The sequence below is a fragment of the Hypomesus nipponensis genome, chromosome 21 (assembly GCF_054491055.1).
Source record: "Hypomesus nipponensis isolate SF chromosome 21, ASM5449105v1, whole genome shotgun sequence".
NCBI classification, from domain to species: Eukaryota; Metazoa; Chordata; class Actinopteri; order Osmeriformes; family Osmeridae; genus Hypomesus; species Hypomesus nipponensis.
Genome location: NC_140381.1, coordinates 2,242,144 through 2,261,988, shown reverse-complemented (window position 1 = coordinate 2,261,988; position 19,845 = coordinate 2,242,144). Strand labels below are relative to the sequence as shown.

The 19,845-nt window shown below is 49.5% G+C and overlaps 5 protein-coding genes across 7 annotated transcripts; 3 read left to right on the top strand and 2 right to left on the bottom strand.

Annotated features, from left to right (window-relative positions):
• Positions 1-1,434: 1,434 nt before the first annotated feature.
• LOC146237390 (pancreatic secretory granule membrane major glycoprotein GP2-like) lies at positions 1,435-3,107 on the bottom strand. Of its 2 annotated transcripts, XR_014740597.1 has the most exons (4): positions 2,461-3,107; positions 2,125-2,196; positions 1,905-1,980; positions 1,435-1,810 (listed from the first exon to the last, which is right to left on the bottom strand). XR_014740597.1 is itself a non-coding variant. In XM_084685636.1 (3 exons), exons 1-3 carry the CDS (start codon positions 2,272-2,274, stop codon positions 1,791-1,793), a joined length of 246 nt encoding a protein of 81 aa, XP_084541762.1. In that variant the 5' UTR covers positions 2,275-2,449; the 3' UTR covers positions 1,435-1,790. The 2 variants fall into 2 exon arrangements, 1 of the variants encoding a protein (XP_084541762.1); XM_084685636.1 differs by lacking the exon at positions 2,461-3,107 and having other exon boundaries at positions 2,125-2,449.
• avpi1 (arginine vasopressin induced 1) lies at positions 3,091-5,176 on the top strand. Its single transcript, XM_084685622.1, has 3 exons — positions 3,091-3,258; positions 4,024-4,496; positions 4,618-5,176. The coding sequence occupies exons 2-3, from the start codon at positions 4,135-4,137 to the stop codon at positions 4,838-4,840; spliced, it is 585 nt and encodes a 194-aa protein (XP_084541748.1). The 5' UTR covers positions 3,091-3,258; positions 4,024-4,134; the 3' UTR covers positions 4,841-5,176.
• Positions 5,177-6,185: 1,009 nt separating this feature from the next.
• Positions 6,186-11,442, bottom strand: pi4k2a (phosphatidylinositol 4-kinase type 2 alpha). Its single transcript, XM_084685558.1, has 9 exons — positions 10,980-11,442; positions 9,305-9,505; positions 8,927-9,058; positions 8,448-8,601; positions 8,279-8,334; positions 7,789-7,888; positions 6,824-6,957; positions 6,535-6,594; positions 6,186-6,348 (listed from the first exon to the last, which is right to left on the bottom strand). Exons 1-9 carry the CDS (start codon positions 11,316-11,318, stop codon positions 6,187-6,189), a joined length of 1,338 nt encoding a protein of 445 aa, XP_084541684.1. The 5' UTR covers positions 11,319-11,442; the 3' UTR covers position 6,186.
• A 336-nt stretch (positions 11,443-11,778) lies between these two features.
• Positions 11,779-16,218, top strand: cdc25d (cell division cycle 25 homolog d). Of its 2 annotated transcripts, XM_084685574.1 has the most exons (11): positions 11,783-12,454; positions 12,652-12,767; positions 13,037-13,079; positions 13,284-13,323; positions 13,532-13,645; positions 13,885-13,989; positions 14,225-14,287; positions 14,735-14,833; positions 14,910-15,181; positions 15,343-15,460; positions 15,949-16,218. In XM_084685574.1, the coding sequence occupies exons 1-11, from the start codon at positions 12,306-12,308 to the stop codon at positions 16,069-16,071; spliced, it is 1,242 nt and encodes a 413-aa protein (XP_084541700.1). In that variant the 5' UTR covers positions 11,783-12,305; the 3' UTR covers positions 16,072-16,218. The 2 variants fall into 2 exon arrangements, with proteins under 2 accessions (XP_084541701.1, XP_084541700.1); XM_084685575.1 differs by lacking the exon at positions 15,343-15,460 and having other exon boundaries at positions 11,779-12,454.
• Positions 16,219-16,377: 159 nt separating this feature from the next.
• On the top strand, positions 16,378-19,506 carry pgam1b (phosphoglycerate mutase 1b). Its single transcript, XM_084685612.1, has 4 exons — positions 16,378-16,765; positions 17,858-18,132; positions 18,221-18,401; positions 18,735-19,506. Exons 1-4 carry the CDS (start codon positions 16,627-16,629, stop codon positions 18,902-18,904), a joined length of 765 nt encoding a protein of 254 aa, XP_084541738.1. The 5' UTR covers positions 16,378-16,626; the 3' UTR covers positions 18,905-19,506.
• The last annotated feature ends 339 nt before the right edge of the window (positions 19,507-19,845 follow it).

The window sequence follows — 19,845 nt, the reverse complement described above, 5'->3', positions numbered from 1 at the left end:
CCTTCACACACGCTCGCACACACCATTTTTGTTGTGATCACTGGAAGGGAAGTGCTCAGCTGGTGAGAGTCACGGTATCAGCGTGAGGATGGAATAACTGCGGACACGGTCACAGACACGGTCACGGAGAGCCTGGCGGCTCCCGCTCCCGCCCCGCTGCAGCGCGTGTGTCATACAGATGTGATCATACGGAGCCCCTAAAGCAGGGGTAGGCAACTCTGGTCCCCGAGGGCCGCTGTTCTGCATGTTTTAGATGTTTCCCTGCACCAGCACACCTGATTCAAATGAATGGTCATTACCCGGCTTCCACAGAGCTTGATAACGACCCATTCATTTGAATCAGGTGTGCTGGATCAGGGAAACATCTAAAACATGCAGGACAGTGGCCCTCGAGGACCAGGGTTGCCTATCCCTGTCCTAAAGGGACATGGAGAAAAAGAAAAAAAATCTGGTGTGCACGAGAAATTTTCTGGGGCTCATTAGAAACGTTTTCGTTACCATGCTAAAGTCTCTGGAGCACACCAGAGATGCGGTTCTAGCACATTTGGCACCCCGGGCGTGTTCTTCACTTACACCCCCCTCTACTGGGGCACAGGCCCCTATTCATATCCCTTTTTTTACTTCCAAGCTTGCTGCCCACAATGCACTAATGAGCGGAGCAGGTTCAGGCAAGGCACTCGGGCATGCACGCACACGCATTGTCGAACCTGCCGTCTGCGTTGCTGCCTCCCACCACCATCCCCTTCACCCCCGTGTTGTCTGTCTGTGCTCCCCGTGGGGGATTGAACTCGTTGCTCCCTGCCTCATGTCTTGCATGCTGCAGTGAAGGCGGCGAGCGCTTCCCCATTTACATCCATTCCGCCAATGTAAAACCATTTGTTCTGTGTAAGAATAAATGGTGAAATCAATCACGTTAGTGTCTTGACTGAACTAGGCTATATAAACTCAACTTGTTTAACCGACTATACAACAGTTCAGGGACGCACGCTTGATGTCAGCTTTGGCAGCAGGGACATCAATACTTACTGTAATGCGAGCGTAGTCAGCACACACATTTTCTTTTGCATTCATTTGACCGCAAATTCTGTTTTATTGAGCTTCCTATGAAACAAGCTACATTCACTTCTTCTTCTCGGTATAATTTAATGTCGAGCCGTAACCTACATTCACTACTGCAGGAAAATATTGATTATCTTATTCCGGTCCAATTCAATATGTGGCAGTATCACGCTCATCAACATGAGGCAAGTGCTGTATCAAAAGTATTTTTATTTGCAGTTTTTAAACTTAGTTGAAAATTGAGTTGATAAAAAACTTAGTTTAAATTTAGTTTAAAAACTCTATCTGTCAATGATTAGTTATTAACTTTACAAACTGATGTTGAGGCCTAAACAGAATGAATCTGATGATGGATGGATGACAGTAAAAATCTGATTATAATCTTAATTTCTTTATTAGAGACAGATTTCATCCAGCCTTGATTATTACATAGACAATCCCTGCTTTGGTTCCAGATACATGATTAAGTAAAAGAAAAGTAGTATGTTGATTTAATATACTTATTACTCAGGGTTCCTACTATTCCCTATTGTAGAAATTATTAATTAATAGAATGCAAACCTTCATAAACAGTAACCCACATGTAAAACTGATAGTTATTTATATGCAGGTGTTCTGTCATCATTTCCAGGGTTAAAACATTTAAAAAGACAGGAGACAGGAGAGAGCCTGAGCTGGTTGCCATAGGGATGGTCATGAAGCCGTTCTGAGGGAGGTGTGACTTCATCAGTTCACTCCAGAGTCTGGCCCCCTGGAGGTCAGAGGTCAGGGACAAACACAGTGTTACCAGGGAGACCGTTACTATGACAACATCATGAGTCATCATGGCTGTGGTTCATACTCACAGGTGATTGGTCCGATGGTGACGGGCTTGAGGGGTACGAGTTCGTCGACAGAGCGGACAGACCTTCCTGAACACATCTGTGGAGAGACACCAGAGACCAGAGAGGCAGAGAAAGCAGAGAGTCAGAGAGACCAGAGAGTCAGAGAGACCAAAGAGTCAGAGAGACTAGGGAGATCAGAAAAATAGTAAAGAAAGTCAGGATGGAGGGTGGGAGGACTCACAGGAGAGCAGGAGGAGTTCCTCTGGTCACACAGGTTGAGGCTGCAGTGCAGGTAGACGTCCCTGTAGTCCCCCTGGAACAGGAACAGCAGCGCAGAGAAGCACAGGAAAGGAATGGATGATTTCATCTTCCAGAAGGTAGAAGTTTCCATATCTTATTTTTTGGGACATGGGGTGTGAGCTAAATATTCTGCCTATATTACACAGTGTTGGGGAGAGTTGGGTGCTTTTTGTTCTGTACCAGAGTATGTTTGTATTCAACTATCTGCCTGAATAAAAGACCATCAAGCCACTTCTCTTGACTCTGAGACTTGATTCTATGTTTGATGCACTCCTACCTAAAGAACTTCTGAGCTTTCTTCTTCAATAGTTTCCTTCTCTAATGCCATGGGTGACGTCTTCCAGGAGGAGAGAAGCATTCGTCCAACTTTTCTTCTCCCCTCGACGGTCCAGTCCATTATCAAGCTGCAGTATCACAAGTAGACGAGATAAGGAACTATTCCTATCTAGTTCACTTTGACAAGTCTATTATTAGGGTGTTTAGTCAAGGTGTCCCCATCTTCCTATCAGGAAAACGGCCAGAAGTTTCGTCTTTGGATTAGGAACATGTCCATTAAGTCGTTAGTTATAAATGCACCTGTGTCTTGGCTAACGCCAAGCCCACGCTCAAGCGGGATAGACGTTGATTACACAGTTGTGACTCGACGCAAAAATCTGTAGCTTCACTGCGGAATGCTGTTGTCATGGAGAGGGTGGGATGGAAGACAGTTTGCCCCGGCGTGTCTGCATGCTCCCATTGTTTCAGTGGTGAGAGCCAGGGGCTTTGACGTCATTACAGGATTACACCTTTTACATTGTGTCATGTGACTCACTGACGGACGGAGCAGCCGCGTCCTTTAATTGGTTAGAAGTGGGTCGGCTTGGACGTATGGGAGAGCAGTATAATGTCCTTGAGTCCTGCTATTGGACAACGGTGACTGGAGAGCAACGTGGGCGACGTGCTTTGGTCCGCAGCATGAAAGTTTTTGAGTTTCTGCTGTTTTAAACGTCCCGTTGCTGAGCTACCTCAAAGGTTTCCAATATACACACAGTGACCTCCGTGGCGGGCATTTTACGGAGATACAATGCGGTGAAAAGTAAGTTATCTCTTTGTTTTTTAACGATATGAACGCTTTGATGCCGGTTGCCACTCATTGCCATATGGACAATTATTACGATGAGCTAACGTCACTAAGTGCGTCAACCCCTTAATAACGTATTTGGTCTGCGGTGATTTTTTCACGTGCAGTACAGACGTAGACCTTCTAAAGGAATGTTCGGCATTACTTTAGATTCTACACGATGCTCTAACCATCATTCTAACAATATCTCTACGTTTCTGCACCACAACACTGCGGCATGTAGTGCAGCAAATCTTTGTAAATTAGTGGAACCTCTGTTTTGACTTGACAACCCAAATATCCCCTTTCTCACCTTCCTTCTTCACTACATCATCATCATCTTAATAACGACCGTGTGATCGTTAGTGCTGTCTCACCAGTCTTATGTTAAAACGTTTCTATATGTTTAGGCCGAAGGTTATGTTTGCTTTATATTCATACCCTCAATGACCATGTGACTGTATGTAGGCCTATTAGAGCACCAGTGTGGGTGTAGGTCTACCTGTGTTTTCAACCTACTTGAAAACTTTCCTCTACTTCCCCATCTTCCTCCTTACGTATAAACAGGCTTAATGTGTTAGGTGTCTCTTTGATCCGGTGTAGACATTCAGCCGAAGAAAAGGTTGCACTTGCCAATCAAACAGTGTAACCAGGTAACGGTTGCCAAGGAAGGTCTGGGAGGTTAAACTGCACCAGCTGTTGTTTCTTCCTCACGCCTAATCTTTCTTTTTGTTTGTCCAGATCCAGGTTCTGCTCTGTCTCAGAAACCCCTACCTCTTTCCTTCTCTCCTTACCCCGTCCTCCTCCAACTCCCCCTTCCCTTCTTCTCCGGTTGCCGTCAGCCCCTGAGCCATGGAGGGCGATGCACCCCTGTCGGGTGAGGTTGGTCAGTCCTTGCTCTGGCGCCAAAGCAGGAAGACGGGCTGTTCCAACATCTTTACGGGGGTGAACCTGCGGCAGCTGCGGAGGCTGTTCCACGCGGCGGGGGACAGGGATGCAGAGCACAGGGCTCGGCTGGTGTGGGGGCGAGGACGGGGAGGCAGGGGGGGAGGAGAAGAGGAGGAGGAGGAGGAGAGGAAGGAGGAGGAGGGGGAGGAAGGAGGCTTGCTAGCCCAGGCCCTGGTGGGGATGAGAACCAGAGCGAGGACCAGGATGGGCCGGAGGGCAGAGGGACTCCGAGAACCTCGCTGGCTCAGAGCCTTCGGACAACTGAGGTGAGGTTAGGGGAGGGAGGGAATGGAGACTAAATATGAAGAGGTCTAAAAACCAAATCTAACTCACACTTTCTCATCCTGTCTTCCCCACACTCTTCCTCCACTTCACCTCCTCTCTCAGGATCAGAGAAGGCTCTCTGGTGCCCCCTGGAGGCGAGGAGGGGGATGACCCCGAACCAGACCAGTCAGCTGACGCGGAGGGAGACGCCCCATTGGTTGAGCCGGAGAGAACCTGTGAGAGACCACCCTGCTCACCTGGTGGGTTTGCCACCTGGAGGTCAGGCGTCAACCGACAGGAAGTAGAGAAGGATCCGGAACGCTATCTCCATCGCATCCTCCACTGACCTCACAACCCCTTCTCCACCAATCGGTGCGGGGCATTGTTATTCCAGAGTGGTTGTTGTCGGGAGGACATATAAACCAATCAAGATACCTTTTGACTCGTGTTCTGGCGGTGACTTAGGCTGTTGAGTCAAAGCCAGCGTTGCTATGGAGACGCTGTCAATTAAAAGCTATGACATCATGAAGACCCTATCGACATAGTAAGTCTGAGCAAGACGACAACAGTTCTATCTCACTGTGTGTGTGTGTGACACTAAAGTCACCCCGAGAAGCTGCAACGTCTAAGACAATGTCCTTCATCCCCAATTAAAAACCTGACGAGGGTTTTGTATTAATAATTATGTTGTTGTAATGTTTCATTAAATACATACATACAAATGATGCAGTGTCCTGTCACCACATGATGCAGATCAGCCTAGGAGACACAGCAGGACATGTTGATGTTTGGGTTTCAAAGAAAAAATAAATCCTGTACAAAAAAATTATATATATTTGGGGAAAGAAATTATCAAAATGGACTACACAAAGACACTGATTCAGGGTTGGGGGGGGATGGGTAGAAGCACTTTGCCTCTCCCCCCCACACACACACCATCATCCAGATGGACTATTCCAATCCTCCTGCACATGCTCAGTTGTCATATCATACAGGGACCGACACATGAGTTTACCAGCACCCCCACCCCTCCATTTCCTGTTTTTGTGTACAACTATGGAAGTATTTCCTGTTGTCTGATGCTTGAAGTACCTGTGTCTGTCTGCTGGCATCGCTGCCTACAGTTCTACCTCCGAACAGCAGGGGGCAGGAGAGACCAGAGAGTCCTTTACGTTTGTTCGTACGTGAGAAGCCAGGAGGAATGTCACACCTCCGCGCTCTAGTGAGAGGCTTGCACCTGTGTGTTGGTGTGGGTGTGTGTGTGTTTTAAGTCCACCAATGTCCAGTAGTTAGTTGAAGACTTCGTAGCCTGTCGGAAAGTCTGATATCTTCATCTTCCTCCTCTTCACAAGGCACAGACACAAACAGAAGGAGATATCTGTCCTCCTCTCCCTCCCATCCTTCTCTTGTCTGAAAGGAGTGGAGGGAGCACTTCCTGTTCTCTGTCTCTGTCTCAATCTCTTCCACTCACATGCACATCCCTCTGGTGGTCTCCTCCCTCCCTCCCTCCCTCCCTCCCTCCCTCCCTCCCTCCCTCCCTCCCTCCCTCCCTCCCTCCCTCCCTCCCTCCCTCCCTCCCTCCCTCCCTCCCTCCCTCCCTCCCTCCCTCCCTCCCTCCCTCCCTCCCTCCCTCCCTCCCTCCCTCCCTCCCTCCCTCCCTCCCTCCCTCCCTCCCTCCCTCCCTCCCTCCCTCTACCACCAGGTGAAGAAGGGCTTCCTGCTCTGGAAGCTCTGTGTGTAGGACTCAGAGCTGACTCTCTGGGGGGCCCGGGATGTCTCCACGGTGACCGAGGGCATCTGGACCAGCTGCAGGGGGGACTTCCCCTCCTTCATGGCCTGGCTCAGGTTAAGGATCTGGGAGGGGGGGGAGGAGGAGGAGAGGAGGAGGATGGGGGGGGGGGGGTGAAGGGATGAGATGGTAGGGAGGAGGTAAATGATAGGAGTATGGAAAAAGGAGAGGAAGTATGGGGAAGAAGAGAAGGTCAGTTTGTATAGGTGTGTACATCACTTGACGGAAGCAAGGTGACCGCGGCCACTCACCTGTCCTCTCATGACCGCCACCTGTTTGTGGAACTGACCTCTGTCAAATCCTGGGTCTTTCTGTCTCACACACACACACATATAGACACACACAGACACACACACGTTAGTAGGAATTTAACTGAAAGTTATACTTTCTTCTCACTATTGTCCCCCCATCTTTTTCTCTCTTTATATGTGTAGTATATCTCCCTCTCTCCTTTGAAAACGATAATTTATTTCTCCCTCCCCTCCCCCCTCCTTAACCTCCCTGCCTCCCCTGTCCCTTGCCTCCCTCCCTCTCCCCTACCTTAAACAGCTCGTAGAGGTCTTCCTCCAGGTCCTTGATGAAGTTGGGGTCGGACAGTTTTGGCAGCACCAGCTCCTTGATCTCCTGGGAGAAGGGCACCTTAGCCTGGGCCAGCCACGCCCAGTAAAATGGGTCTGGAATGGTCATGGGGTGGACAAGTCTTAGTAACGCTGGCTCTGATTGGCCAGATAGAGATTCTGTTTTTGTGGGTTTGAGATAAGCTGTAAATGCTGTGCAGGTGTGTGTCTAGATCAGGGTTCCCCATTTCCAAAGGGGCCAAATTTGGTCAGGCATGCCAAGCCAAGGGCCAACATGTTTGTTTGTTGTTGTTTTTTTCCTCTGTTTTATGCACGGATGTTACTTCTATTATGATTTTATGACTATTTTATAAATGTATCACTATTAGTAGTGGTGTTGGGAGTCACAAGAACCTTTAAAACAAAATGAGTCTAAAAACCAACTATTTCATTATGAAATGCCCCTGGAGCATATTCTGTGCAAACAGTCAGCAAACACAAAGTCCAGCAAACACAACAGACAGCTGTTCCATGTCGGTTCGGTCACAGGACGAGTCTATTGCTAGTGAGAATGCTTCCTTTTTCCTCAAATTGGTGATTGGACTGGGAAAACACTCCTTCACTAAAACTTTGACTCTTCTGGTTGCAGTGTTGGCTGACAAGCGGTACTTGCTAAACAGCTCAACAACCTTTTTTTCGATTTTTTCCTATTGGTTTAAAACTTCGGCAGCCATCCATGTCGATTTACTCGGCGTCGGCGAATGGCTTCTTAGCTCTTGCAAGCTTCCAAGAAACGTGTAACGAGGCAGCTGTTGCGTTCTCTTGTGCCGATGTTGTTATACACATAAGTAGTTAAAACCCAAGTGCTTGTATGATGTTATCATGCAATTTGTTTTGTTTGCGAAGGTCCGTGTGTAGAGACGGGAGTGAGTGTGTGTGTGTGCTTACAGGCCCTCCAGGAGTCGGGGTGTTTGAGGGGGAAGGCCAGGCCGTTGTCTATGGCTGCCAACCTGATGATGGGGTCCTTCACTACCACCCAGTCTGTGTCCTGGAGGGGAGGGGAGGGGAGGGGAGGGGAGGGAGGGAGGGAGGGAGGGAGGGAGGGAGGGAGGGAGGGAGGGAGGGAGGGAGGGAGGGAGGGAGGGAGGGAGGGAGGGAGGGAGGGAGGGAGGGAGGGAGGGAGGGAGGGAGGGAGGGAGGGAGGGAGGGAGGGAGGGAGGGAGGGAGGGAGGGAGGGAGGGAGGGAGGGAGGGAGGGAGGGAGGGAGGGAGGGAGGGAGGGAGGGAGGGAGGGAGGGAGGGAGGGAGGGAGGGAGGGAGGGAGGGAGGGAGGGAGGGAGGGGAAAAAGTAAGAAGCAGAGCAGTGAAACAGGAACGAGGGATGTGTGTGTGTGTCCGTCTGTGAACATGTGTGTGTGTGTGCGTGTGCGTGTCCTCACCCTATTCCCCTCCATGGGGCAGTCATACTTCAGAAGCCAGTTGTCGTTCCCCCGGTCTGTGAACAGAGATCCCAGTCACACCCTGAGCCCCTGGACAGCCAACCAGACACACCAGACCCCTCTGACCCAGCCCTTTCATTAGCCCACGAGCGTCGCTGCGGTTACCGACCGGTGTTCCTGATGATGTAGTCGAGGACGACCAGGCGCTCGAACTGCAGCTGTAGCTGCCGATTAGTGTTCTCCGGAAGAGGCTCCGCCTCAAACCGCCGCAGCCAGAAATCTGCATCTTTGTAGCCCTCAACGAAGAGCTGGAACGAGCCCACCTGGGGGGGGGGAATGCATGTTAGATATATTAAGCTAAGCTAAGCTAGGCTAGGCTAGGCTACCTTGGGAATACCTTTCAGATATGCTAGGCTTGGCTAGGCTACCTTGGGGATACATGTCAGATATGCTAGGCAAGTCTAGGCTACCTTGGAAATACTTTTCAGATATGCTGGGCTAGGCTACCTTGGGGATACCGTTCAAATATACTAGGCTAGTCTACCTTGTTGATACACGTCAGAAATGTTAGGCTAGGCTACGCTAAGCTACGTTGGGGATACATGTCAGATATACTAGGCAAGGCTAGGCTAGGTTAGGCTAGGTTACCTTGGGAGGCAGGCCGATCCTGTGAAAGCGTTGTCCCACTTTAGGCACCTTCTCCAGGGCCAGTTTCTTGCCCCGGGACTTGACTCTGTCTATGGCGCTGTAGTTAAACGTCTCGCTGGCCAAGTGCACCACCTGGAGATGGGGAGTGAGAGGATGTGTGTCAGAGAGTGTGTGTGTGTGTGTGTGTCAGAGAGTGTGTGTTAGAGTGTGTGTAGGTGTTAGAGAGAGACAGTGTGTGTGTATGTGTGTGTCAGCGAGTGTGTGTGTGTTAGAGTGTGTGTGTGTTAGAGAGAGTGTGTGTAGGTGTTAGAGAGAGACAGTGTGTGTGGATGTGTGTGTCAGAGTGTGTGTGTGTGTTAGAGAGAGTGTGTGTCCTACCCTGGTCCTGGGGACGATGTTGAGCTCCAGCCTCTGGTCCACCAGGCTGGCCCCAGCCTCAGACAGGTAGCCCTGGTTCAGCACCAGGCAGTCCCGGCCGAAGCAGCAGGGGCAGCACAGCTTCTGGAGCCACTTGGTCCACTTGGGGTTCAGCTGGCCGTACGGCTCCTCGTTCTTCGGCTTGAACACCCCGATGATCTTCTGAAGAGGAGGAGGACACACGCATAGCGACAAATACACATTTTACATTTAGTCATTTAGCAGACGCTCTTATCCAGAGCGATTTACAGTAAGTACAGGGACATCCCCCCCCCCGAGACAAGTAAGGTGAAGTGCCTTGCCCAAGGACACAACGCAATTTGGCACGGCCCGGAATCAAACTGGCAATCTTCTGAGTAATAGCCCATTTCCCTAACCGCTCAGCCATCTGACTCCCCCCAATACACGTTGGTAGGATATTTCTACAAGTATGTGAGAGCGTGCATGTGAAGGATTACAGTCTTCCAGGCTATACCAACCTCTGAGATTATACTGCCTGGGTTTACTGGAAACTTGTGTGTGTGTGTGTGTGTCATAGGACTTTCTTTCAGGAAGTGAGGAGTTTCTGACACCATAACAAAACATGCAGCGCATCCAAAGTCCAGCTACACTTCCTGATAGTGAGAACCTGCCCCACAACAAAGCTGAATGTGTCACAATGTAGTTGTTTACGCTCTGCTCTATGTACCTTTATCCCATTAAAATGATATAATTACCTGGGTCAGCCTATAAATCAATTGAATACAACAGGCCCAAAACAAAACGACTGACACTATCCTTGCTGTCAGGACAGCTTTGGAGCTGAATGTATTTAATGCATAGGATGCACGTCAGTACATCCACGTAGCCCTAGAGGTCAAACCTAATCAAACGTTATTTGTATAGCGATGTTCACGAGCAATGTAACAGAGGGCTTCACGTGTGTCCACAGATTAGATTTTATAACCCTCCTCAAACCTCGAGGATGGAATAACTCCCCCAAGACTGGAAGAAACCTAGGGAGGCGCGAGGGATGCCCTCTTTTAGAACCTGCTGGCTCGTTTTTACAGTCATCATGACAGACACTAAACCAAGAACAAACCGAACTTGTGACTGCTCATTTCGCTGTGAACGTGGGCGCTTTGAGAAGCGCGTGACAAGCCCTACACCCCCATAGCCTGGCTGTGCTGAACGATGACGCCACCGGTGACTTCAGAAATATTGCGAAATTGCCCCCGGAAAACCAGTCGGATAGCTACGTGCATCAGATAGGGAATATTAGCATGTAAACAAAACTCAAAGTTTCAAAGAATAAGAATTCAGACAGACTGACAGACAATTATCTCAATGGAATAGCCAAGTTGAGTACAGTACTAGCAAGTTATATAGCCTCAGAAGTAACACCAGTAATGGGGTCGTGTTACGGTTGTAACTGTAATGTCAGTAAGCTTGCTAGCTACACACAGACACACGGTACAGTGACAGTTCGACCACACACACAAGCGCCAGTTAACGCTACCCTCCTCTACCGTGCACCACATTTCACAGATGGATTTGTAGAATGTTGGTCATGAATGGAGCCTGCTGCAGCAATCTAACGATTTACTAACTTACAATGAAGCTATGACTAGCGAATAGTTTGTATTTTTTTTCTTACCCCTAGTGAATCCTTGACAAAGTAACTTCCGCTAGACCCCTGGTAAATCCTTTCTGGATAGATCCCCTCCTCTATCGCTCGCTCGGTTTTACGGATTATTTCTCTAAACTCAGGATCCTCCGGGAACTCGTTCCTATGCGCTTCTCGCGGTGAGCCGCCCCGGTCCCGATCCAACAGCGGTTGTCGCTCCCGACTGCATCCTGGGCTTCCAGCTGGGATGCGTACCACTGAGCCCGGGGTACTACCTAATCCGACCCGAGGACTAGTGGGCTCTGTGGGGCAGTAGCTGAAATCGTTGGAGTCCCGGACTGGAGAGACCAGCGGGCTCGTCTCGTCCATAGTAAGGGGGAGCGGAGGGAAGAGGAGATGGAAAAGGAGGGGAAAAAAACGTTTATTTTCTCCCAGGAGCGTGTCAATGCGCTGACAATCTACGGTGCCTCTGTCAATAAAAACAAATCAGCTGACTGTCAGCTTCCGGGAGTGAAGAGGTGGGCCACGTGTTAATCCCCTGGTGCTTGGACCAATCAGAGCTAAGCATTGCCAAACGAACGCAACAATTGGCCAAAACTATACTGCTCCCTGCAGGACTCTGCTGAATATTGCTCAATTTGAACTCGCTCAAATTTAGATTTGCAAAATACTAAGTGTAACTCTAATACTAAAGAATTCATCAATCATATAATTTAAATAGTTTCAATTTACATGTATCGTATGAAGCCTAGGCATTGAATGCATTGCAGTGAGATGTTCACTTTAAAGTAAACTGATAATAACATATTTTTAAGAGATTACATGACTAAAATAGTTGCCGTTTTCGGTTAAGAACATGCTATTTCCAGGGCAATCTCACGAGTTATAACTCAGTGCTCTAATCCAACAGTTACTCGGTGATGTTTCTGTCTTTGTTTTGAAACAAGGGGATTGTGTAGACATATTGCGCTCCAGCCCGCCCCTATAGCCGCCCTTGGAGAATCAACCGGCGGTGACAACATTTAGGTTAAAGGTGACATGCTTGCCCCCCACTGCCTCATCGGCTTGTTGTAGTAACACACCGTTGCTAGGGTAAAGGGGTTTGGACACATCCCTGCGCTCGAGGAGGGATTGCGAGTATTAACATCCATTAGTCGCCCAGCCCAAGTGTCAGGTGACGGCACACTTGTCACTAATTTTATGTCCACACGGCAACAGTTTATGTTGAACGTTGACGGGTCTGTTGTGCAGGCGTGACAGGCTCAACCAAGACAGACATTGATGTACAAAAACGTTTAATTCTCAAACGAATCGAATCTATTAATTTTGTGTGAGTAACCCACGTGAAAGACTGAAATGGACAGCACGAACGAGCACGAGATGAACACCGAGGATCAAGACGGGCAGTATTTATCAAAAGACTGCGCCTGGACTGTGTCACCCGCTGGTCCCTCACCGGTCACCGACCTGTCCTTCAACCTGCGGAGCCTGTGGTGTCATGACGCGTGAGTGTTTAAAACCGGTGACTTTTATAACAGTTTATCCATGTGCTTCTTTAAATTGTCCGGATGTGAGTAGCCTTACAGCATACCCAATGCCAATGTAGGATATTACTGTTAAAATTAAGAGACATATTTCGGTTGGTAAAGATTATAGGCTGTTACCGAAGGTAACGAACTCTTTGTTTTCGTTGCATGAGAAGCGGCACCCCGCGCAGGAGGCTTCGGCTGACGCCAGAGCTGGCGTCCTCAAGTCCCCCCGGGCAGAAGCGTGAGCAAGGCTCGTGCCAGACCCCGCTGCAGGCAGAGACGCCGACAGGTCCGGGCAGGCTGATGGGAACAGCACTCTACACACGCACGCACGCACGCACACACACACACACACACACACACACACACACACACACACACACACACACACACACACACACACACACACACACACACACACACACACACACACACACACCAAGTCTTGACAAGACTCTGCGTCACTTGAGGGTTAAATGCCAATATTTTAATATTTGACCAGGAGAGCTGTGTTTCTGGAAGTCACTCATTCACATCAGCTCTTCTCTCTCTTTGTAGGTAAAACCCTGAGAGAGACTGCGAACAGGAGGAGGGGGGAGAGGTGAGGAGGAAAGGGGCAAGAGGGGGGAGGGAGGGTGACGAACAATTCCTACTGATATGAATGCATTTCTCATCCTTGATCTACTACTGTACTTTCTACATGCAGTAGGCTATTTGTAATCAATATATATATAATCAAATATCATTTAATTCCACAAAGTGTCTGTTGTCCGTTTGTCGTTTGTGTGTTCTGTGTTTCTTTAAGACTAAGGTTTCTCTCCCCCGCGTGCTCAGCTCCTAGGATGGTGAGTACATCTGTGGAGACAGAACGCAGTTGTCAGACCAGGACAATTACAAAACCGAGACATGGGCGACACTTGATGTCAAAACAAATGTACCTTGAAAATTTTCAACTAGCTTTAAAAGTTACCCGAAACTAACTTTGACATTTGACAGCCTGTGTTTGGATCTTTGTTTGCATTAATTTGTGTGTGTGTGTGTGTGCGTGCGCAGAAGCGTCTCCGTGTCAACCTGTCATCTAGATTCGTTTCAGAACTGGGGGATCAGACTGCCGCTTGCAGTACCCCCCGGTCACCACCAGGAAGCAAACCGCTGCAAGACAACCAGGTAATAAACATGAGCTATAGGCCAACCAATCTATGAGGGGCCGTTAAGGATTTTTTTTGAGTGAGGAACAGAAGGGTAACTATTTGTAGTGGTCTCTTAAATGTTACCCTTCTGTTCCTCACGAAAAATTGTCCTTCTCTAAGCTTTAAAAATGAATGAAAAAAGTTTTTCCAGAGCTGTAGCTACTCATACACCTTAAGGGTTTAGGTGACCATGTCTGATGTTGGTGTGTTTCCCAGCATGCTTTGCTGTCTCTGCGGAGGGTCAAGGGTCGCAAAGGGTTCTCTCCCAGACTCTTGCAGTCCAACATGGAGGAGCACTACCTGACTGGAGACTTCTGCAAGGTACACACACACACACACACGTACACACACACACACACACACACGTACACACACATACGCAGACACACACACACGTACACAAGTACACACAAAAAAGGTTTAGAAAGGTTGAAAAAATATTTACACGACACCAAAAAAAGTTTATTGTTTTTTTAAACCACACGCAAACACTAAGGTTCAATGAAGAAATGTGTGTGTGTATGTGTGTACATTGAAGAAATGTGTGTGTTCACAGCCCCTTGTATTACCCGTAGAGAGAGTGGACCACCAAAACCTGCACTGCATATCAGCAGACACAGTAAGCCTCTCTCTACCTCTCCCTTCCTCTCTCTACCTCTCTCTACCTCTCTCTTCCTCTCTCTTCCTCTCTCTTCCTCTCTCTACCTCTCTCTTCCTCTCTCTTCCTCTCTCTTCCTCTCTCTTCCTCTCTCTTCCTCTCTCTCTTCCTCTCTCTACCTCTCTCTTCCTCTCTCTTCCTCTCTCTTCCTCTCTCTACCTCTCTCTTCCTCTCTCTTCCTCTCTCTACCTCTCTCTTCCTCTCTCTTCCTCTCTCTTCCTCTCTCTACCTCTCTCTTCCTCTCTCTACCTCTCTCTTCCTCTCTCTTCCTCTCTCTTCCTCTCTCTACCTCTCTCTACCTCTCTCTTCCTCTCTCTACCTCTCTCTACCTCTCTCTTCCTCTCTCTTCCTCTCCCTTCATGTGTTGGAGCAGGGAAACATCTAAGCATTTCCTCTACGATCCTGCAGGTGGCAGCATTGCTGAGAGGCCATTACAGAGACACAGTGGAAGACTTCCTGATCGTAGACTGCCGCTATCCCTATGAGTACCAGGGCGGCCACATCAAGGTGAAAACAGACAGTTCTTTAATCATACTAACAAAGATCCTGTGGTCTGACATGTGATTCGCCATGTGTCCACCAGGGGGCAGTCAATCTCCACACCAAGGCCCAGATCCAGGGGGCTTTGATGCAGGTCCCTGTCCTGGTCCAGCTCTCGTCCTCGGGCAGGACCGCTGCCGGCCCCCCTGGAGGGGACCAGGATCCTGGAGGGTTGGCAGGAGCTGTCTGGAGAGAGGGGGGACAGACAGGAGGGATGACCTCACCACGACCTGGGTCACCGACGACGGAGGGGTCATTGCCTCGGAAACTCATAGTGTTCCACTGCGAGTTCTCCACGGAGAGGGGACCCCGGCTGTAAGAGACTCACACACATATTGACACACACACTATTGACACACACACTACTGCAAACATTAATGCACACACCCATGTGTGTGTGTGTGTGTGTGTGTGATCTGCGTGTGTGTGTGTGTGTAATTGGTGTGTGTGTGTAATCTGTGTGTGTGTGTGTGCAGCTGTGGGTATCTGAGGGAGCTGGACAGAGCTCTCCACTCCTCTGCCTACCCCCTGCTGTTCTACCCTGAGGTCTACCTGCTGGACCAGGGCTACAAGCACTTCTACTGCTGCCACACGGTCTGTCTGCCTGTCTGCCTGTCTCTCTGTCCATCTGCCTGTCTGTCTCTCTGTCCATCTGCCTGCCTGCCTGCCTGCCTGCCTGCCTGCCTGCCTGCCTGTCTGTCTGTCTGTCTGTCTGTCTGCCTGCCTGCCTGCCTGCCTGCCTGCCTGCCTGCCTGCCTGCCAACCTGCCTGCCTGCCTGCCTGCCTGCCTGCCTGCCTGTCTGTCTGCCCGCCCGCCCGCCCGCCCGCCCGCCCGCCCGTCCGCCCGTCCGTCCGTCCGTCCGTCTGTCCGTCTGTCTGCCTGCCAACCTGCCTGCCTGCCTGCCTGCCTGCCTGCCTGCCTGCCTGCCTGTCTGCCTGCCTGTCTGCCTGTCTGTCTGTCTGTCTGTCTGTCTGTCTCTCTGTCCATCTGTCTGTCTGTCTCTCTGTCCACCTGTCAGCCTGCCTGCCTGCACTCTAAAACGCTGGATTTGCTGTTAACCGTTTTCTGCTCCTGTTGGCAGGATCTCTGCGAGCCTAGAGGTTACGTTCCAATGCGTCACAGAGACTACCGCGAGCAGCTGTGCCGCTCCCGCCACAGGGCCCGGTCACGGCTCCGCAAGAGTGTGCGCCACAGCGCGAACTGAGGCCTGGGATTAAAACTTCCTGATTGGATCAGATGGATTTTCACGTTAAATCAATGAAGATGATGTAGATGAAATCGCCATTTTAAACACGAGAAGCCTGTATTGTAGCTTTTGTAAAATTATTAATAAAACTGATAAAACTGATAACATCTGATTACGATGGGCTGTTTATTAAAATGAATTGAGTTTGCTGTGGATATTTATTGGAAGTAGAATATGCCTTTTTTACAGTGGGCGTGTCTGCTCGCTGGAGCATCCTTGTAAACGTGCAGCAGCTCGCGTCCTCTTCAGCGCTGCAAGCGAACAGGATGCTGATTGGTGGAGAGCAGCAGGAAGAGAACTCTTTCGGAATCACGAGCAGCCAAGTTCACAGCGGCCGAATCGGTAACCGGTCCTAGCGTCTTCCCTTAGCCAATTGTATCCGCATCTGTAAACCGTATAGGGTACCGGTAGAGCGAAGCCACGAGACTCATACGCGTATTGTCACCGCATCTGAAAAGGAGCTTATTACTTCCTAAATCCCGGAAATACAACGAAGAGAGGACACGCACCGGAATGGCCGCCTACAAACTGGTTCTGATCCGTCACGGCGAGAGCTGCTGGAACCAGGAAAACCGTTTCTGCGGATGGTTCGACGCGGACCTCAGCGAAACCGGAGAGCAGGAGGCAAAGAGGGGTGGTCAGGCCCTAAAAGGTGACCGCCAATCTTCCTCACTAACACGCGCACATCAACCGATAACCTAATGTCATAATCTGGACTGGCCTCCTCCTGATCACTGGATTAGACACCGTAACGCTACCATTGTCTGGTGTGCCGATATCAGTCATATAAGGTGCGGTGAGTGAAACAGGTTGTTGTGACACTGCGGCATCGAAGGGGAGGCCATTGTTGTAGAATTTTCACAGACGACTCTCATTATCTACCGGTTCAGCCCCGTAGGCCTACCGGTGCGGAGCAACGAAGCCTGTCTATGTGCCATTACGCAACACGTCTCCATTCAAGGTTAGCTGACAAGCAATGTCTGGAGGTTTTCCATCAGGCGGGCGAGTCTCAAACGTGCCCAAAACTGTCCTCTTGTGTGTCGGCTCTTTCCTGCTAGTGAGGTAACGTTCATGAACGATTGCTTCATCTTTTAACGACTCTATCTATAGGCTACCGTGACTCGGGAAAACGGGTAGTTTCAAGAGTGATTCGTTTATTTTCTCGTGACCTCGCATCGTGACAATAGCATAAGCTGCAGTGTAGTATAGATTTTAAGGTCATTTTACTTCAATGCCACCATCGTTTGGCAGATAATATTAGAAAACACTGCTTGCGAACCAAATGAACGAAATGACTTCACTTATTGATACCTAACCAGGGCCGATCTGATGTAGCCTATCAAAGACAAGGCAACCAAGAAGTGTCGAGCTCACTTGGCCTGGTCACCTTGTACACAGTCGTGGTAGAGAACAGAAGGGAGCCTCTCCACACTATTGAGATGCCCCCCAGGGTTCACCACTACACAGAGCGGTACTAGGCTGTGATGTTGAGCCAGTGTTCAGGACTGTGTGGCCTTCCCTCTGTGATACACACCCTCTGTTGAACAAGCTCTCCTCAGGAGACAAGCCTGTACAGGTCAGGCCTGCAAACACACTCTGCCAGCCTGCCTCTGACAACTCACACACAGAGTGTTCATAAACTGTGTGTGTGTGTTTTCCAATACACACATTGACATTTATACCTGAATCACTAGTCTTCTAAAGGTTAAATGGTTTATAACGATTGTTTATCCCTCCCTCCCAGATGCGGGGTATGAGTTTGACGTGTGCTACACCTCGGTTCTGAAGCGGGCCATCCGCACCCTGTGGCTGGTCCTGGAGGGCATCGACCAGATGTGGCTCCCGGTGCAGCGGACCTGGCGGCTGAACGAGCGGCACTACGGCGGCCTGACCGGCCTCAACAAGGCCGAGACGGCTGCCAAGCACGGCGAAGCCCAGGTGAAGATCTGGAGACGCTCCTTCGACACCCCGCCCCCACCCATGGACGAAGACCACGACTTCTACAACAACATCAGCAAGGTACACACATACAGAGGCCCGCCCACTTCCACAAACAAATAAATAGAGCCCTGGTTTTGCGGCACCAACCAACGCTTTCTCCCTTCAGGACCGTCGCTACGGTGACCTGGCGGAGGACCAGCTCCCGTCGTGCGAGAGCCTGAAGGACACCATCGCCAGGGCGCTGCCCTTCTGGAACGACGAGATCGTCCCCAAGATCAAGGAGGGCAAGAGGGTGCTGATCGCCGCCCACGGCAACAGTCTCCGGGGCATCGTCAAGCACCTGGAGGGTAGGTGGGACGGTGGGAGGGAGGAGGGGGGAGGGGTGGGATGGAGAGATTCGGGGGAGGGACGATGGTGGGGGGGACGGAAGAGGGAGGGAGGGGGAGGGAGGGGAGTACTGTTTGTGTCTGTTGTTGACAGAGTATTGTTTTTCTTTATGCCCCCCACACACACACTCACACACGCACACACTCTCACACACACACACACACACTCACACACACACGCTCCTCTCTCTCTCACACACACACACACACTCTCACACACACACACACACACTCACACACACACACACTCACACACACACACACACACTCACACACACACGCTCCTCTCTCCAGGCATGTCGGAGGAGGCCATCATGGAGCTGAACCTGCCCACAGGGATCCCCATCATGTACGAACTGGACAAGAACCTGAAGCCCGTGGGCCCCATGCAGTTCCTGGGGGACGAGGAGACCGTCAGGAAGGCCATGGAGGCCGTGGCGGCCCAGGGCAAGGCCAAGAAATAGACACAGCGCCCCTTCTGTGGCCCAGAGGGGTACTGCGGGTAGAATTCCACCTTTTATCCTCTCTACTGTACAATCACATGTTTTTCATTTTGTTTGAGGGCGCACACACACACACACACACTTACGAAGTACTGCTCTCACACACACTCTCAATCAAACAGACATGCACAGATATTGTCATATTTTTATGATTTCATCCAGTAATTTGGTTGGTCATGCGAAGGAGCTGTCATCAGTATTACACAAAGGGCAATTTATGACATGAGTTGACCATAACACAGTTTAGGGACCAGCTAAAACACACACACACACACACTCACACACACCCTAACACTTCCTTTTAAATATTCCTATGTGTTGTCTGGAGGGGTCAATGCTTAACGATGTGCTTCGTGATGATGTTGTGCAGTGTAGCTTGCTTTTAACCAACCTCGCTTGCACTTTCCAAAAAATGAACCTGTGAACTTATTTAATGTGTCTCTATGGCAACCGTGTTTATATTCTGTTAGTCAAGACTGAAAGATGACCTGCCGTACTGTACCTGCTGTTTAGTTGTTTAAAGTTGACGAGTGAAAAAATAATAAATGATACAGTTACTCCTGTCTTGCTGTGTAAGACTGAAATTCTTCTTTTCTTACGTGTAGTTAAATATTAGCTTCATTTGTTGTTATTTTTATATATGTGTGTGTATATATATATATGTATATGTATATATATTCCATTAAAATGCAAACATACAGGGACAAAGTGACAGGATATTATATGCCAGGGACCAACAACATATTGTATCTTTTCAAAATAATGAAGCAATGTTTTCATGGCTTTCTTATTTGAAGAATAAGACATCAAACAGTTTCAAATATTCAATAATAATCTTAAAGACAGGCTTGCTCTCACAAAATGTGTACTTTTGTATAATACTTCGGTGACAATCTATAAAT

Coding starts and splice junctions, on each gene's coding strand:
- LOC146237390 (XM_084685636.1), bottom strand. CDS start 2,274: ATGGAAACTTCTACCTTCTGGAAGATGAAATCATCCATTCCTTTCCTG. Junction 1,981..2,124: donor GGAACTCCTCCTGCTCTCCT/GTGAGTCCTCCC, acceptor GTCTCTCCACAG/ATGTGTTCAGGAAGGTCTGT. Junction 1,811..1,904: donor CACCATCGGACCAATCACCT/GTGAGTATGAAC, acceptor TCTGACCTCCAG/GGGGCCAGACTCTGGAGTGA.
- avpi1 (XM_084685622.1), top strand. CDS start 4,135: ATGGAGGGCGATGCACCCCTGTCGGGTGAGGTTGGTCAGTCCTTGCTC. Junction 4,497..4,617: donor AGAGCCTTCGGACAACTGAG/GTGAGGTTAGGG, acceptor CTCCTCTCTCAG/GATCAGAGAAGGCTCTCTGG.
- pi4k2a (XM_084685558.1), bottom strand. CDS start 11,318: ATGGACGAGACGAGCCCGCTGGTCTCTCCAGTCCGGGACTCCAACGAT. Junction 7,889..8,278: donor GCCCCATGGAGGGGAATAGG/GTGAGGACACGC, acceptor CCTCCCCTCCAG/GACACAGACTGGGTGGTAGT. Junction 6,349..6,534: donor TGGCGGTCATGAGAGGACAG/GTGAGTGGCCGC, acceptor CCCCCCTCCCAG/ATCCTTAACCTGAGCCAGGC.
- cdc25d (XM_084685574.1), top strand. CDS start 12,306: ATGGACAGCACGAACGAGCACGAGATGAACACCGAGGATCAAGACGGG. Junction 13,080..13,283: donor AACAGGAGGAGGGGGGAGAG/GTGAGGAGGAAA, acceptor TGTTTCTTTAAG/ACTAAGGTTTCTCTCCCCCG. Junction 15,461..15,948: donor ACTTCTACTGCTGCCACACG/GTCTGTCTGCCT, acceptor TCCTGTTGGCAG/GATCTCTGCGAGCCTAGAGG.
- pgam1b (XM_084685612.1), top strand. CDS start 16,627: ATGGCCGCCTACAAACTGGTTCTGATCCGTCACGGCGAGAGCTGCTGG. Junction 16,766..17,857: donor GGGTGGTCAGGCCCTAAAAG/GTGACCGCCAAT, acceptor CCTCCCTCCCAG/ATGCGGGGTATGAGTTTGAC. Junction 18,402..18,734: donor CATCGTCAAGCACCTGGAGG/GTAGGTGGGACG, acceptor TCCTCTCTCCAG/GCATGTCGGAGGAGGCCATC.